This window comes from Gracilinanus agilis, chromosome 5 (assembly GCF_016433145.1).
Source record: "Gracilinanus agilis isolate LMUSP501 chromosome 5, AgileGrace, whole genome shotgun sequence".
NCBI lineage: Eukaryota > Metazoa > Chordata > Mammalia > Didelphimorphia > Didelphidae > Gracilinanus > Gracilinanus agilis.
The window spans coordinates 255,247,275-255,265,179 of NC_058134.1; the positions used below are offsets into that span (position 1 = coordinate 255,247,275).

Sequence of the window (17,905 nt, forward strand, 5' to 3'; positions counted from 1 at the left end):
CACACACACACACACACACACACACACACACACACACACACACACACTCAGAATGATTTAGTGACTTGTCCATGGGTGTCCACGAAGGAAGGCTTGAACCTGCATCTTCTTGACTCTTTCCACTACACTATGTTGCTTCTCTGACTCAAATGGTATGGCAAAGGATGGCTGGGATAGAGGGGAGTCTGCTTGTGAAAGTCATCTCTCTCTGGTGAGGCTATGCAGTAATACTCTTTCTTTGTCTCAGCAGCTCCAGATAGATGATGTTTGCAGAAAATATAATCGACCAGCCCCTTTTTCCTTTTGTGAATTTATCTTTAGGCAATAGTAAATAAATATATTCATTTGACAACCCCACTGTCAAGCAAAGGTTTTCTTGTTCACATCCCTTCTAAGTCATGAATCCTTCAAGAGGCAATGTTTTTAACCCTACATATGACTTAGAGGTCTTAAATAAAAGATAATTCATTCTGCGTGAATGGAGGGAATTTTCCTCTCTGCTTCTCTGTACCCATCACCTCTAAACACCCCAAAACATAACCTTCCAGAAGAAGAACAAAAATATATTTCTTATAGTAATATAAACTGGGCCCTGGAGAGCATGTGCTGATTTCATTGGCAACACGTCCACTATAGACAGACGTTGTACGCTACTCACCCGATAAGCCACCCACATCCATCTTCTTCAGATTCTTTGCCTCTAGGATGACGACAGTCAGCTTGCCAGCAGTGGGTACATAGCGGAGGGAGAAACAGATATCACCCAACTTCTCTTGCTGTAAAAAGAAACAAAAGCATATTTAAAAATTTTTTTAAACAAACGAGCAGGGATATGTTTTATAAAGGCAATTTATAAGCACCTTGAGAACAAAGATCATGTCACGCAAAATCCATAAAATCTCAGGGAACCTAATTTGATGCCATTCATTTCAGTACATTTCAAATAGTTTTTAAATCTAACTATTTTATTCTAAAATTCATTAATATGGTGATGATAAGGCTATACAGGGGCTTGGAAGATCCTTGAGTTCAAGTCCTTTTCTTTATTAGTAAGTAGTTTAATCATGCTAAGTTCTAGACTGGATGCAATTTGCATCAGTAGAGGGAGCTCATACACTCCCCTGGTACCTGAAGAAATCATCAATACAAATTTATAATTTAACAGTGTAAAAAAATCAAACTATAATGGCATTTGAGGACTCAGAAGTAGCACAGAATTCTTTGGATAACCTTGCAATTATTCTAGCTCAAAAAACTCAACATGAATAACCTTTTATTTTATAACAGAATCAACCTGCTAAGGTCTGGACTTTAATTGGGGTATACTAGAACTGATTTGTACAATTATTAAATTTTCACCTTGGAAATTGACAAATGCTACAAATCAAGGCCTTGATTTATTGTTTTGTTGTTTGACTGGACTTTAAAGAATGATGGAGAAAAGTGTGAATAATGCAATTTAAACCTAAAAGGACACTGTACATATATTTCCTCTCCACAGAAAGTTAGTTGTTAAGTATTTACATTACATTACAGAAAGCTGATTGTTAAATATTAAACTTAAACATTTACTTCTGGACACTGGAGTTGGATGCCTGGGAGAGTGACAATGATGATTCTGCCCTCCAATCCAATTCACACATAAGTCAAGACATCACCCCATTATGATACTGGTCGTCTTTGAAAATGAAGGATAAATAACACCTAGCACACCCTAGATTTCACCCTTCCTGTATCATATACTTAGAATTGAAAGGAGCCTAGTTCACCCCATTCATTTTACAGATGAGCAAACCAGGGTTCCATAAAGGAAAGTGATCAGATGTCACACACACAAATGAACTGGGAGAACTGAGATTTGAACTCAGTTCCAATCACACCAGATGCCCCCTTTCCATTGCATGCTGCTGTTAGAATGTCTGGAATTATGCCTTCTTGGCTTATGATCAATAGAAAAAGGTCAATATGCCTTTAAGAAATGCATTTATTGATGAAGAAAGTTCAATTTCAAATAGTTGGAATGTGAGAATGTGGCAAAGTTTCTGGATGAAGTTAATTTTAGTTCTTCTCATTTTTAAAAGCCTTATCTTCTGTCTTAGGATGGCTATTACATATTGGGTCTAAGGCAAAAGAGCAGTAAGGGCTAGGTAATGGGGGTTAAATGACTTGCCCAGGGTCACACAGCTTAGATAGAAGTATCTGAGGTCATATTTGAACCCAGGTTCTATATTTCTGTTATTTTTAGCAAATAGCAAAGGAGACCAAAGATTTTGGACCTCTATAACCCAATGTCCTCTTTATTCCCTCTCCCTGTTCCCCAAATATTGTTGTTGTTGTTGTTGTTTTCCTTTTCATGGGTAAGTATTTTTTAAATGAATATTAACATCTCTATTAATTCTTGAAAATCTATCAAAATCAAAGAATTTCTCACCACCTCAAATTAATTAATTCACTTAGCCAGCCTTATTTGAAAACCAAAAATGATATTTTGAAATGGCCTTGACACTGTAAACTCTAAGGTCCCTCCTTCCCAGTTCTAAATCTGATAATATTTGGGCACTACTGAAGAGTTAATTTTGAGTTTAAAATAATTATACATTCATTAAAAAAACTTTTTGGAACAAGAAAACCTACCAGTTCTGACTTTAGCCTAATTGGTGTGAAAATCTATTCTTTACAATTGCCTTTTAAATGGTACCCTGTGGTTTAAAATAGGTAGGATTTTCATCCAGTTATAAAAGAATAGCAGACAGTACAACAGTGTACTAAATGTTTCTTGTTCTTTTTTTATTATCAAATTCTTACATTCATTTGTTTATATATGTATATATATATGAAAATTTTTGCTTAATTAATTGATTTAGAATATTTTTCCATGGTTACATGATTCATGATCTTTCCCTCCCCTTTTCCCACTCCTCCCGTTGTCAACAAGCAATTACACTGGGTTTTACATGCGTCATTGATCAAGACATATTTCTATATTATTAATACTAAATGTTTCTTCTTGAGTGGAACCTATATTAGAATGTAAGCTTCTTTAGGGCAGTTACTTTATTTTTGTCTTTGTATCTCTTCTGCCTAGTAAAGTCCCTGAGAAGTAGAAAATATTTAATAAATTCTTATTGATTGATTAATATACTATTGGTACTGATTATCCCAGGATTAGTTTTACTGAACTTTTTTCTCCCTCTTTCTTATTTATAATTTATTATGAGGGACAGCTCTCTGGTTATATTTTGAAATGAAAGTGGCAAAAGATACAAATAGAAACTTTATAAAATTCCTTCCTTTATTCCTTGGGTATTTGGTTTGTACCACTGCTCCTTGAGATAGGTTAGTAGGGAGTTAGTAAACTGTCATTATCATTTTAATTTTCCATAAATATGAATTCTTGTTCCCAAGGACAGAGGATATAACCCAACATGACGATCATATATGTGAATGTCAAGCATACATGAATCTTAAGACAATAGTTCAGTGTAGACAACCAAATGATTCTAGATGGCCCACAGATATTAGGATGCTGTGAATTTATATGAGGATGAACAAAGAGAGTGCTGGTATAGGGTGAACAAACCCTAAATGACTCCAGTTACATAAAGTTACATAAGCCTGAAGGAGGGTAGAGAGGGAAGAATGACTGGCTAATAGTTAACCATCACTCATTTTAGGGGCCTCTGTTCACACATCCCTGCTCATCCTTTGCTGGGCAGGGATAGAGCACCAGACCTGAAGTCAGAAAGAACTGATTTTAAGTCCCTCCTGAGACACTTAACTAGCAATGTTACCCTGGGCCAGTTGTTTGACTCTATTTGCCTCAGTTTCCTCATCTATAAAAATGAGCTGGAGAAGGAAATGGCAAACCACTCCAAAATCTTTGCTGAAAAAACCCAAAATGGGGTCATGAAAAGTCAGATATGGCTGAATGACAACAAGCTCATCATTTGCATGAAAGGGCTGAATTCATCATTCTGTATTCTCACATGAGACCTTGAAGGATAGGTTTTAAGTCTAGCACTGGCTTTCTTAGGTATGTACCTATAGACACATTTTTCCCAATAGTGACTTGTGGATGCATGTGTTCATATACCATTTGGCAATTTATAAGTCAATCATCCTGATTTTCCTAGGTTTTATTATGATATCTGGATAAAAGCTACCCATTTGAAGAATCATATTACTTTTATCAAGTCAGCAAGAAACTAATGTTATAATCAAATCTCTGGTCTCTGAGGGGAAGATCATCTGAACTGTTAGTTAATCACAGGTGAGAATTTTTTCTTGCAACATGACCTTTTGTGGTCAATTGACTTTTTTTTGATGTACTTGCCATAGCTTTATACAACACAAGAAAAAAGCCTATAAGAGATATGAATTTCCCAGCTCTTGAAACAAAAAGTTTAGTGGATTTCCCCATCGATAAGGCTGATCTGAACTCATTAGTGAAAACTTAGAAAGCAAGTACCCATAAAACTTTACAGCAGTCTTAGATGCAATATAGTTTAGCCCTAGCTTGGGGTGAGAAGCATGGGACTAGGATGGGAGGCTGGATCATTTTTTCAATCTTATAAAACAGATACATTTCACTTTGGAGTTTAGGGAAATCTTATAGCTTCCTTAATTAGCACAACTTGGTCTCTCATCTTATGCTAATTGATATCTTGACCTCTGTGAGAACGAGATGCAGGATAGATAAGTTTCAGTGGAAGAAGTGGGGGAGGGAAGGGAGAGGCAGTGTTGGAGAAAAATAGCAATAAACCTTAGGGAAGACAGGAGACTACAGGCCAGGGGAGAAGTAGGGGAAATATATATCCTATGATAGTACTTGTTTTAAAATTTTAATCATTTAAAAAATTAAAACCTTTATTTTCTTTGTATATTCAGAGGAACTGGGTTCAAATCCTAACTCGGCCACTTATTAGACTTTTGACCTCTAGAAAAGTCATGTAACCTTTCCTGTCTCAGTTTCTTCAACTGCAAAACAAAGGTGTTTTACTAGATGACTTCAAAGGTCCTTTCTAATTTGAAATATGTTTCTATAATTCTATATACTTCTTGACCCAAAGATCTATTTTAATCTTCCCCTAAACCCTCTTTGATGGGCACCTAGATGGCCAAGTAGGTATAGTGCTGAAATAGAGGTCTGGAAGGTTCATCTTCCTGAGTTCAAATCTAGCCTCACACACCTACTTACTAGCTGTGTGACCCTAGACAAATCACTTAATCTTATTTGCCTCAGTTCCTTGTATAAGAAAATGGAAAAAGACTCCAGTATCTTTGCCAAGAAAAGCCCAAATGAAGTCACCAAGATTCAGATACAAATGAACAACAATAATATGCTCCCTTTCTCACCTACCTCTAAGTCTTGAAGACAGTTCCCCACCTTTAAAGAAGCTTATGTGCTGATTGAAGTCTCCTCTGGCTTTTGAGTTGCCAGACTTCTTTAGAGACCATTTAGTCCATCCCTTTCATTTTACAGATGAAGAAACTGAGGACCAGAAGGGTACAGTAATTCCCCTAAGCATAAATGAATTTTGGATAAATGGGCTTATTTCTGTTCTATCCAAGTCTGTGCTCCCTGGTGCAAGAAGGAGGGAACACAGTATAATTTGCTCAATTTACCTTAACAGTTTACTTATTCCCAGGAAATTAATGTTCACATCAGGAGCATCTAAGTGGAATAAATTACTTTTTCCCATCTCTGAAAATATAGCATTATAATCAATATAACAGAAAATTAATACAAAGTACAGACAAATACATCTGAACTTTCAGACAAGAGAAATGTAAATGAATAAAATTGCTGTTCAAAAATACTCATTAAGAGGAGGGTTATCTTGGCTGTCTTTTATCTTCTCTCCACAATAGCCCCTCTAGGGACCTCCCAGTGCTGCCTCAGCACAGTGGAATCAGGTTACACTAACTATTTCAATTAGGAATTTCAGGCACTACTGTTCTCTCAGATGACAGCTCTCCTTATGGTCCATAATCGAATTCTACAGTAATTTGGAGGACTACAACTGTTTTAAACAAAGAATAAAAAATATGGAATACATCTTTATAACAGGGAAATATTTAGTTCCAGGCATGGTTTCAGAAGTAGGATGACCAGCTGAGGAGACATTCCCCTTGTCATTTCTGAAGAAGATGGTGGAACAGGGAATGTTTTTTCTCCTTTCTTGGTAGCCCCAGTACTAGACACAAATTCTCCTTTAGGAGAAAAGGCAGAAAAGAGGACATTTGACCTCAGTTAGGTACCAATTCTAGAAACTGATAAAGTTTCTTCACTGGAAATGACATTAGAGAAGATGCTTTGGTGCTCTGTAGGGTTTTCTTGGCAAAGATACTGCAATGGTTTGCTATTTTTGGTAGTTCATTTTACAGATGAGGAAAATGAGGCAAACAATAAGTATCTTGCCCAGGGTCACACAACTAGTAAGTATCTGATGCAAGATGCAAACCCAGAAACCACTGTACCACCTAGCTGCCTCAGGAATAGATCCTTAGTTCCATCTACTTTATAGCTGAAACCACTTATAAATATGCTCTCTCCTCTCTCTGTCTCTGTCTCTGACTCTTTCTCTCTCCTCCATTCCTCCCTCCTTCCCTATTAGAAAGTGAGTTTCTTGATAACAGAGACTAACTGGTTTTTCTACTTGTGTCCTCAGAGCTTATCCTAGTGCTTTACATATAGAAGTGCTTAAAATACTATTCATTTATTCAATATTCATCCATTCATCCATGCATCCGTTCAACCATCTCTCCATCCATCCATTCATCCATCCATATTCACATGTCCCTGAGGTAACATGAGATGGAATGTGAAGAATAAGGCTGGAAGCCCCTTAGTCTCAGGAATGAGTTCGTTGTGTTTTTCTATGTCTCTAGGGATAAAGGTCTTACATAAAAGGGAGGGTGCAACAGAGGCCTCGATGGTTATAGGCAAGGAAGACTGAGTTGAGAAAAGGGACCTCTATTTGTAAAAGGGCCTTGCCAAAGAGCCTTTCTAGTGCCCTGAACCTGTGCAAATGAAATGTCAAGTAGCAAACAGAGACTGTCAGGGTAATCATTCATAACAGAATCACATTTGTCCTGCTAGTTGGAATCCCAAGAGATAGGGATAGGAATGATATGATGCTGAGTCATTTTTGAGTTGCGTCTGACTCTTTGTCACCCCATGTGGGGTTTTCTTGGCAAAGATACTTGAGTGATTCACCTTTTTCTCTAGATGAGGAACTGAGGCAGGCAGGTTCAAGTGACTTGCCTAGTCACACAGCTAGTAAGTGTCTGAATCTGGATTTGAACTCAGGATCCATTGGGTCACCTATCTTCCCCAGGAATAGAGAAAAGACATGTAATTTCACTGGCACAGGGAACTCCCAGGATAGGAAACTCCTACCAATTCAGGCCAGTATCTTCTCTCCAACTTCGGTGGAGTCTTAGTTCCCTGTGTCACTGAGACGTTAGGTGTCTTGATCAAAGGCCACAAAGCCGGTATGCTTCAGAGGCAGAGCTTGAACCTAGGTTTTCCCAACTCTGAGAGCAGTTCTCTCTCCATTACACGCCATTCCCTCTCAAGTTCAATCCGTAATTGAAATCATTGCCCCCTCCAATAAACTGAAATCTGGACATTGAATTTTTGCTTGAAAGACCTTCAGTGATGTGAAATCCATCATCTCCTTAGGGAGTCCAGTCCACTTTTGGCCAACACTAATTGAAAGAAAATATCTTTTTACATCAAGTCTAAATTGGCCTTTTAGCAGCTCCTATTCCTTCCTCCCACTTCTGCCTTCTGGGAACAAGAGAGCAAATCTAATCCTTCTTCAACACTACAGCCATCACTCTGATCAATACATTGGCCCATGCCAATTCCAAAGAACCCAGGAGGAGAAATGCAATTCACCTCCAGAGAGAGAACTGATGAACTCGGGGTGCCCACTGGTGCATATTTTATTCACTCTCTTTTTCCTGCTTCATTTTTGGCAACAGGGCTAATTTGGAAATATGTTTGCATATATTTTGCTATGGGTATACTCTACCCATGTATATATGAAGTCAATGTATAATGGGTATATGTATTTCATATGGACACAGGTACTGTATTTCTTGCCTTCACAAAGGGTAGGGGAAAGTATAAAAGGAAGGAAAGAATTTGGAACTGAAGATAAATAGTTTTTTAAAATCCCAAATGACAAATATGATTGCTTTTTTCCCTTTTTTTAAAAACATTTATTAATATTTATTTTTTAGAAAAGTTAACATGGTTACATGTAACCATGTTATGATTGCTTTTAAAAAATCCTTACTTTCTGTCCTCTTACCAACTCTAAGAGAGAAGAGCAAGGGCTAGGCAAACTGGGTTGTGACTTGCCCAAGGTCACACAACTAAGAAATATCTGAGGCCAAATCTGAACCCAGGTCTTCTTGACTCCAGGCTTAGAGCTCTATCTACTGTGCCATCTACCTGCCCTAAGACTGCCTTTCATTGTTCGAAAATGGGTATCCTATTCCCTCTGAGTCATCTCTTCTCCAGGTTCCTCTAATAGGTCCTAAGACAGGATTAAGTTGACATCTTTTATTGTTCTTATTGCCCCCCTTTGGAGGTTTTGCATCCTGAAATGTGATGCTCAGAACTGAACATAAGACCCCAAGTGTGGTCAGAAGGGGCCAATAGAGAGCATGGATTGGCCTTCCTTGTTTCTAGGAGCTCTGCCTTTCTTCAAGGATTAAGGGACTGCATTTGCTTTTTTGGATTCCGTCCTACTCTTCTCACACAAAATGAGATCCCATTGCCTAATTCTTGAAACTGGAAGAGGCAGCTAAGAACCCGGAGCCTCGGGTCTCTCCCTGCTCTCCATTACAATAAACACTTCTGGCTTTTCTTCATTTTTGTCACTGATACCGACTTCTGAAAACGGAGGCTTCCCTGGATTGAAGTGAGCTCCTCTATAGCCTTTTCGGTATTGCGCCTTGATTTGCTGGGAATGCTTGCACATCCACACCAGTTTCTTTCTCATGCTGAAGAAAATGGAAGAATCTGAAGCAGCCAGAGAGCAAAAGGAGTCAGAGGCTATTTTGTTCAAAGGCCTTGTCACCATGTTGCAGGGAGGCTGTGCTTGGCAGCTGCTCAGCCCAAAGTCCTGGAACAGACACCTGAGGCTGCTTTGTGTTCTCACACATCTGAAATCACCTTTCCAACACCGAATTAGAAGCACTCTGCTTGTTTTATAACCAAGTCAAATGGGGCCCAAGATGAAATCATCTCATTTTCTCCTTTTGAGTTTCGGCTCCAAGAAGTTTGCATGAATCATCTGATGGCTTTTTTTTTTTCTGTTTCTTACTTTACTTTTCTTTCTACTTCTTTCTTTTTTTTAAAAAAAATCTTCTTTTTCATCTCAGAATTAACCGTATTGGTTCCAAGGCAGAAGAATGATAAGGGCTAGGCAATGGGGGTTAAGTGACTTGTCCAGGGTCCCTAGCTAGGAAGTGTTTATGGCCAGGAGCTCCCATTTCTAGGTCTTGAGCCACCTAGCTGCCCCTGTAATTACTTCTAAATAAAGGTATAACTTTGCTCCTTCTGAAAGAAACAAACTTGTGTTTCAGTTCGAAGTGTACTATTGTGTTTATCCTTAGCACAGGAATGAAAATGATGTAACTGCAGAGAGTTCCACATAAAGATCTTCCTTTTTTAGTTTGGGTAGAAATCATTTTGGGGAAATAAATACTATTTATAACTTTTTTTTCCTTCCTTCCTTCTTTTCTTTCTTCTTTCCCTCATTCCCTCCTTTCTTCCCTCCTCCCTCCCTCCCTTCCTTCTCTCCCTCCCTCTTTGCTTCCTTCTTTCTCTGTCTCTCCTTTATCTATTCATCCATTTGTCTATCTGTCTGCCTCTCTATTTCATCTGTGTGCAGAGGTTTCTACCACTGCAGATTGGGGCCACTGTTATTATAATCTTAAAGAATTGCCCGAGATTACTGAAAAGCTAATAAATCTCATTTAAAACATTTTATTCACCATTAAAAATCATAACCCAGAATTTTTCAATATTTTTGGTGAAAATATAAACAACACAAAAAGCTTTTCTCTGAATTTTCTTTCTTTCCACTTTTTTTTCTGTCTAAGATGTCCAGCCTTTTTTTTTTTTTTTTTTTTTTAAAACCCTTAAACTTCTGTCTTAGAATCAATACTGTATATTGGTTCCAAAGCAGAAAGATGGTAAGGACTAGGCAAAATTAAGTGATTTGCCCAGGGTCACACAACTAGGAAATGTCAGAGGCCAAATTTGAACCCAGGTCCCCCTCCTCTTCCCCGTGCCCCATTTCCCTCTCACCTCACCCAGGCCTGGCTCTTAATCTACTGAGTCACCTAGCTAGCTCCTAAATTATTGTGGGTCTTTTCTTTTTAAACCCTTAGATGTGCAACTCTTTTTTTTTTTTTAAACAAATCCTTGGCTGAACTGCAAGTTTAAGAAGCAGAAGGGCTAACAGTGAAAGGCTGGCTATCAATAAAAATCAACAGACCTTCTTTCTGTCTGCACCGTGTGGAAAGGAACTGTTAGCCACACTTGATCTCAGCAATCACATTCTCACAAACAGGTACAGATTGTCCTTGTGCGACCTGACAGGCTTCCTTTGACTCAAGCGGAAGTCACAATATAATCCACTTTGTCTTATGGTGAGGGCCAAGGCCAGCACATAGTCTGTAAATACAACATCCTCAGAAGATCTAACCTTTTTGAAGTGCCCATTAAAGTCTGCTCTGAAGCAGCTTTTAAAACTGCTCCAAGGCTAAATAATAAATTCTTTATGATTCTTCATTTCCGAAAATATATTGGCTGCATCTCTCTTTGGAAAACTTGACTTCTCCTTGGATTTAGCTAAGTGACCAGGGCACCAACTTCCTGCAAAGCCCTTTGCAAAAGTTCTCTTTGGTCACTTCTTTGCAGCCTGTGATGCTCTAGATCAGTGATTCCATTACTTTAACTCTTGTAGCCGCTTCCTTTCTAGCCTAAAAGTATATTAAATCGATTTGACATCCCAGCATCAAGGTTATCATTAGAAGACAGTGTCCCATCATGATCTTCTCAAGAACCTCCAAGAGATTTCTATTGATTACTGGTCTAAGTCCCAAATCCTTGGAACAGGCTACTTAAAGAAAATGCTCTTTATTTTTATTTTATTTTATTTTTTAAAACCCTCACCTTCCGTCTTGGAGTCAATACTGTGTATTGGTTCCAAGGCAGAAGAGTGGTAAGGGCTAGACAATGGGGGTCAAGTGACTGGCCCAGGGTCACACAGCTGGGAAGTGTCTGAGGCCAGAGTTGAACCTAGGACCTCCTGTCTCTAGGCCTGGCTCTCAAACTGCTGAGCTACCCAGCTGCCTCCCAGAAAACGCTCTTTAAAAAAAATCACTGATACTTTCCAAAGACTTCACTGCCCCCATAGAGAACCCTCCATTAAAATCAATGAGTACAGCTGAATAAGATCAATCCACACATTAGTTGAGTTGGAAAATATGTGCCCCATTGTATAGTGGTAGTACACCGTCTTTTTTGCCAAGCAGCTCCAGGCATACTTTGTATAAGTCCTCTGAAATCAGGAGAGGTAGACTCATAGAAGCTTTTATTTAGATCTGAAAGAGACTTCAGTTCATCTAGTCCAGTGATTCCCAAAGTGGGTGGTACTGCCCCCTGGTGGGGGATGCAGCGATCCAGCAGGGCAGTGATGGCCACAAGTGCATTTATCTTTCCTATTAATTGCTATTAAAAATTAATTTCCAGGGGGCTAAGTAATATTTTTTCTGAAAAGGGGGCGGTAGGCCAAAAAAGTTTGGGAACCACTGGTCTAGACCAACTCTTCCTTTTATAGATGAACAAACTATATTCTAAAACTGAGAGACTGTCATGTCCAGATCCATCAAATAATAATAATTATTATTTTTCTAAACCCTTACTTTTTGTCCTAGTGACAACTCCAAGACAGAAGTGCAATGGCTAAGGAAATGGAATTAAGTGACTTGCTCAGGGTCATGTGCCTATGTATAAACACACACACACACACACACACACACACACACACACGCAATACACATATATCTGATCTTTCCTTTTGTTTTTAACAAAGACTGGGCATATGATCAATGGTGGTATCAATGGGTCAAAGAGTGTGTACAATTTAATAACTTTTTTATTAGTATAGTTCCATATCATCTAAAATGAGATTATTTATGGCTACATGTTCCCTGGTCCCTCGAGTATTTATTATTTTATTTTTTTGCACTAAATAGGTTTTTGAAGGTTACTTGTGAATTGTTGATCTGAATACTGTCTACCTATTCAATTTTTTCTCTGCTTTAGAAAGGCCATTGTTTTAACTGTCACTGTCATCCCTAGAGGCTTTGCTTTTACGATCATGGCTTTAGAACTTAAGAAGACTGGCAATTGGATTTTGTAGTTGAGGAACCTGAGGCCAAAACAGATTAGGTGACTTGCCCAAGGTACCCAGGCAGAGCTGGGGCTTGAATCTAGATCCTTGGACCCCAAATCTGGGACTCTGGTCATTGTATCATCCTAGCCTACCTCTCTCCTGTGATGTACCTCTCTTATGTCTCAAGAAGGTGTGAATGACTCCCCTTACTGGCCAGTACTTTCCTTTCCTTCTTCCTTTTTTTCTCCTTTCTTTCCTTTCTTTCCTTTTTCTTCTCTCCTTTCCTTTCCTTTCCTTTTTTAAAAACCCTTACTTTCTGTCCAAGTGGCAACTCTAACAGAAGGGCAAGGGGTAGGTAAATGAGGTTAAGTGACTTGCTCAGGGTCTCACAGCCAGGATGTGTCTTAGGGACAAATCTGAACCCAGGTTCTGCTGACTTAAGGTCTGGTTCTCTATCCAATGAGTCATGGAGCTGCTCCTACTGGCTTGTGATTTCAACTCAACAAATATTTGTTAACTACATAAAGAAGACTATGGTGGGTACCAAGGAGACAAAGACAAAAATGAAATGCCCTCAAGGAACTTACAATGTAATGAAGGTGAAGGTGGAAGAGATACAACTTAGGCAACAACAAGAAAGTTTATACAAAGTTGTACATGAGTTTGAGAACAACTCAGAAAGATCTTATGTTCCTGTTGTTGTCTGTGCTAGGTGGCGCAGTGGACAGAATGTCAGGCATGGAGCCAGAAGGATCTTCCCTTCCTGAGTTCAAACTGGCCTCAGACATTAATTAGCTGTGTGAGCCTGTCTCAGTTTCCTCATTTGTAAAATGAGCGGGAGAAGGAAATGGCAAACCGCTCCAGCATCTTTGCCAAAAAAACTCCAAATAGGGTCAAGAAAAGTCAGTCAGGATGGGCAAAATGACTGAACAACTGAGAAGGATAGAGGGTACTCCAGACATGCTATGGCGTGCCCAGTATAGATACAGCTAGAAGACTAGTTTGGCTGAAATGCAGAATGTCTAAAGAGAAACAATATGAAATCAGATTGGATCAGGCAGGAGCCATGAGGAGAGAGATTTAAATGCCAAGCAAAGAATTTTGAATTTTATCCAAGTAGCAAGAGGCAATAAACGAAGATTTCTGAGTTCCAGAATAGCATGGTGAGATCTCTGTTTGAGGAACATTGGTTTGGCACTTGTGTGGAGGATATATGGAAGAGAGGTGAGCCTGGACTCACAGATAGCAAATTTAGAGCTCTTCCAATAAATGGTTTAGAAGATGCTGGGTTAGTGGAATTTTCTAAAACAGATGTCTTGGAAACATCACTTGCAAATACTTTCAGGGAAATTCCTAGCTCAGAACAAATGCAAATTTATAGAAATGTCTTCTAGAAAGTGAAGAGAATTCTTAATAATAACCTTGCAGACACACATTGATTTCTGGGAAAAATAGAGAGAGTTCTCTTCAGGTGCCCACTGCTGCTCTATCAAAAAGGAAACCAGCATCTGGTCACAGGAATGGAGATAGAGAGAAGACAAGTGCTCATCTGTCCACCGGGAAAGAAAGACAGAAAAAGAGTTTCCCAAAAGGAGGCAAGGCTTTATCCACCACATAGAAGGACAGAAAGACTGTCCACCTCCCTGTGTCCCATCCATTGTATCTTATCTTGGCAGGTCAAGTGCAATTATCTTCCCTCTTCCAAGAGTCCTTCAGCTCCTCAGTTCCTTTTCAATATTAGAAATAAAACCATGCCATCTCCTCAAACTCTATGGTTGTGTTCAGGGTCACTGGGGATGCTGAACTATTTTAAGCAATAGGCTAATTTTGAAGCAAATAGGCCCAACTTTGTTGACTACATAAATCTGCCCCTGTAAAGCAGTCACAAAGGCCCACTGTCACCCTACTTTTGAAGACCTGTGCTCTTTTTGAAGGAAGGGTACTTTTAGGTTGGCACTTTTAACATGGTCTCCCTTAACAGCTGATAGTATTGTCAGTATTTATATGACAAAGATAAGTATATAGGTTTCCAGCATCTCCTTATGATACTCCAACTGGGAATGACTGTTCTATTTTTCCCCTTTAAGAAAATTAAGTTAATTTTTTAAAACCTTACCTCCTGTCCTGTATTGGTTCCAAGACAGAAGAATGGTAAGGATTAGGCAATGGGGATGAAGTGACTTGCCCAGGGTCACACAGCTGGGAAGTATCTGAGGCCAGATTTGAACCTAGGACCTCCCGTCTCTAGACCTGGCTCTCCAACCACCAAGCCACCTAGCTGCCCCCTGAAAAATTAAGTTAATTTTAAAATAAAATCAAATATTGATTCTGATCTCTCTCCCATCTTGCCCCTTTTATCATTGGGGAAAAAATTTAATCCTTAAAACAAATATATATAGCCAAGCAAAACAAATTCTTGCATTTGTCATATTAAAAAAAAGTTTTCTTCTATGTCATTTGTCCATCATCTCTCTCTATTAGGAGGTTCTAAAATATTTATTCGTTGGTCTTCTGGAATCAAGGCTGTATCACATTGCCTAGATTAGAGTTCATAATTCCTTTACATTCGTTTGTTTTTGCAGTATTGTTGGTAGTGTATGTACTGTACCCTCCATTCTATTTACTGCCCTTGGAACTAGTTCATACAAGTCTTCCCAAATTTCTCTGAAACCATCCCATTTTATTGTTTATTCCATTTCATTCATATATCATAATTTCTTCAGCCTTTCCTCAAGAGAGGGATGCCCTCTTAGCTTACATTCTTTGCTACTACCAAGAAAAAACTTCTATGAATACTTTTGTACACATAAGTTTTTACTCATTAAAAAAAATCATTAGTAGTACAGGTTGAATGGTGGTATTGTTGGGTCAAAGGATACATACACATATATACACAGAGTTTTGTGAATTTGGAAGTATAGTGTTTTTTTTAAACCATTACATTCCATCTTAGAATCAATACTATTCTAAGAAGAATGGTAAGGGCTAGGCAAGAATGGGCAAGTGACTTGCTCAGTGTTTGAAGTCAGATTTGAACCCAGGCTCTCCCATCTTTATTCCTGGCTCTCAATCTATTAAGCCATTATGGTGTATCCTTGGGTTTAGTTCTAAACAGCTTTCCAGAATGGCTGGATCAACTCACAATTCCACCAACAGGGCATCAGTATGCCTGTTTTCCCACAGTCCCTTTCAATTGATCATTTTCCTTTTTTGGGTAAGCTTTGCCAATCTGATAGGTGTGATGTGGAATCTCAGATTTTTTTTCCATGTTTCTAATTATTAGTGATTTGGATCATTTTGTCATATGGCTATCGATATCTTTGATTTCTTCCTCTGAAAACTACCTATTCCCATTTTTTGACCATTTTATCAATTGGGATATCACTATCAGTGAAACTTGCTGCAAGGATTTTAAAAAATTAATTATTTGTTTTTCTTTTAATTTTAGATTTATTGGATTTGCCTGTATAAAACTTTAAAATACAAAGCAATCCTCTCAATTGTTTTCTTGTTTCACAGGTATTCACTTTTATCACTCCAGCTAAATTCACTAAAGTCAGGGGAACAGGTAAGGCAGTAGATTGGAATAGAAGGAAACAGGTTTGAGTACTGGCCCATGACCTTATATTTGTGTCACATTGGCCAAAAGTTTAAATTTTCTGGGCTTCAGCTTCATCATCTATAAAATGGTGGATTTGAACTGGGTGTTCTCAAAAGTCCCTTCTAGTTCTTAATCTAATGGCCCTATGATCAGGTTTCATTTGTGTCTTGTTACATTTTGAGCTCCTGGAAAGCACGGGATACTGTTGTAGTCTCCTGACTAGTATTTTATTTAGGATCATTGCCCAAAGAGTATAGCACTTTTTATACCTTTTTATTAATCCTTACTTTTTGTTTTAGTAACAACTGAAAGACAAAAAGGCAAGGGCTAGGCCAGTGATTCCCAAAGTGGGCACTACCACCCCCTGGTGATGGCCACAGGTGCATTTATCTTTCCTATTCATTGCTATTAAAATTAAAAAAATATATACTTTCCAGGGGGCTAAGTAATATTTTTTCTGGAAAGGGGGCAGTAGGCCAAAAAAGTTTGGGAACCACTGGGTTAAGCAAATGGGGTTAAGTGACTTGTCCAGGGTCACAGAGCGAGGAAATGTTTGAATCCAGATTTGAACCCACTTCCTTCTGACTTCAGGCCTGGAAGTCTATCCACTGAGCCACTCCTGTGCATACATACCCTTTGACCCAACAATACCACTAGTAGAAGTGTTTCCTAATGTAATCAAAGAAAAAGTAAAAGAACCTGTATGTTTTAACATATTTATAGCAGCTCTCTTTGTGGTGGCAAAGAACTAGAAACTCAAGGGATGTCCATCAATTGGGAAATGGCTAAGTAAACTTTGGCATATGATTATAATGGACTACTACTCTGTTGTAAGAAATTATAAGCAGGTTAATTTAAAAAATGGTCAGATCTAAATGAAATTATGCAGTGAAATGAACAGAACCAAGAGAATATTATAGACAGCAACACAAATATTGTTTGAGGGAGAACTGTGAATGGCCACCTCCAGGAAAAGAAATGTAAAACAGTGTGTGTATAATATAGAAATTAAAAAATAACTTTTTGGGGTCAAATGATGCTTTCTCAAGAGTGGAAAGGGAAAAGGAAGGAGATACTCGAGAGATTAATGTAGCAAATAAATAAATAATTTCAAACTAAAAAAATCCACTAAATGAAAATAACTTTTTTCTAGAAAAGAAAGAAAGCAGGGATGCTTTTTTGACCTTTCTTTGAATTGATAGCACTTAGCACAATGCCTGGCACATAGCAAGCCCATTCTTTTAGTGGAGAAATTTCCCTTTCAATCAACCATCCATTAAGTTTTATGTATTTACTATAAATGCCATGATGGTGTCAGGACTTCCAGGAAACTCATAACAGAAAAGCATTTCTGGAGGTGTGGTTGTTATAAGATAATTTCAAGGTTCTATGGGATTATGTGTTACAGATGAATGCTTCTGCTGGTATGATTATCTCATGGAGGTGGCCTTATTGCTATAAGAAATGCCTTCCAGCTTTATGTATAATTTATTTTAATAAATTACGTTGATGGCTACATAGAGGCTGCCACTTAGTGTTAGAAAGTTCCCACTGTGAGATTCAGAGACATTAATCTGCTCCTTTGAAATGAAGAATTGTCAATCAAGAAGGTCTTTTGTTCTAAGCAGCTTAATAATTCCAAATTATTTTTTTAAAGCAACAATGAAATGATGTGAAATGAGTTAATGACTTAATAGCACTCCTTTTTTTCTTTTGAAAAGAAGCATAGAAATTGGAACATGGGCCAGACCTCCTAGTGGACCAATAAAATAATAAAACGATTTATTTTCTTTCCTCCCTCTCCCTCTCTTTCTCTCTCTCCCTCTCCCTCTCTCTTTCTCTCTTTCCCTCTCCCTCTCCCTCTTCCTCTTCCTCT

The 17,905-nt window shown here is 38.3% G+C and overlaps 1 protein-coding gene across 1 annotated transcript in view; it reads right to left on the reverse strand.

Annotated features, from left to right (window-relative positions):
- Positions 1-17,905, reverse strand: part of SYT1 (synaptotagmin 1) — a 474,588-nt gene that overhangs the window by 115,357 nt on the left and 341,326 nt on the right. Inside the window, exon 6 of the mRNA XM_044679181.1 lies at positions 659-776. Coding sequence (XP_044535116.1) covers positions 659-776 — 118 coding nt within the window. The remainder of the gene's footprint in view (positions 1-658; positions 777-17,905) is intronic.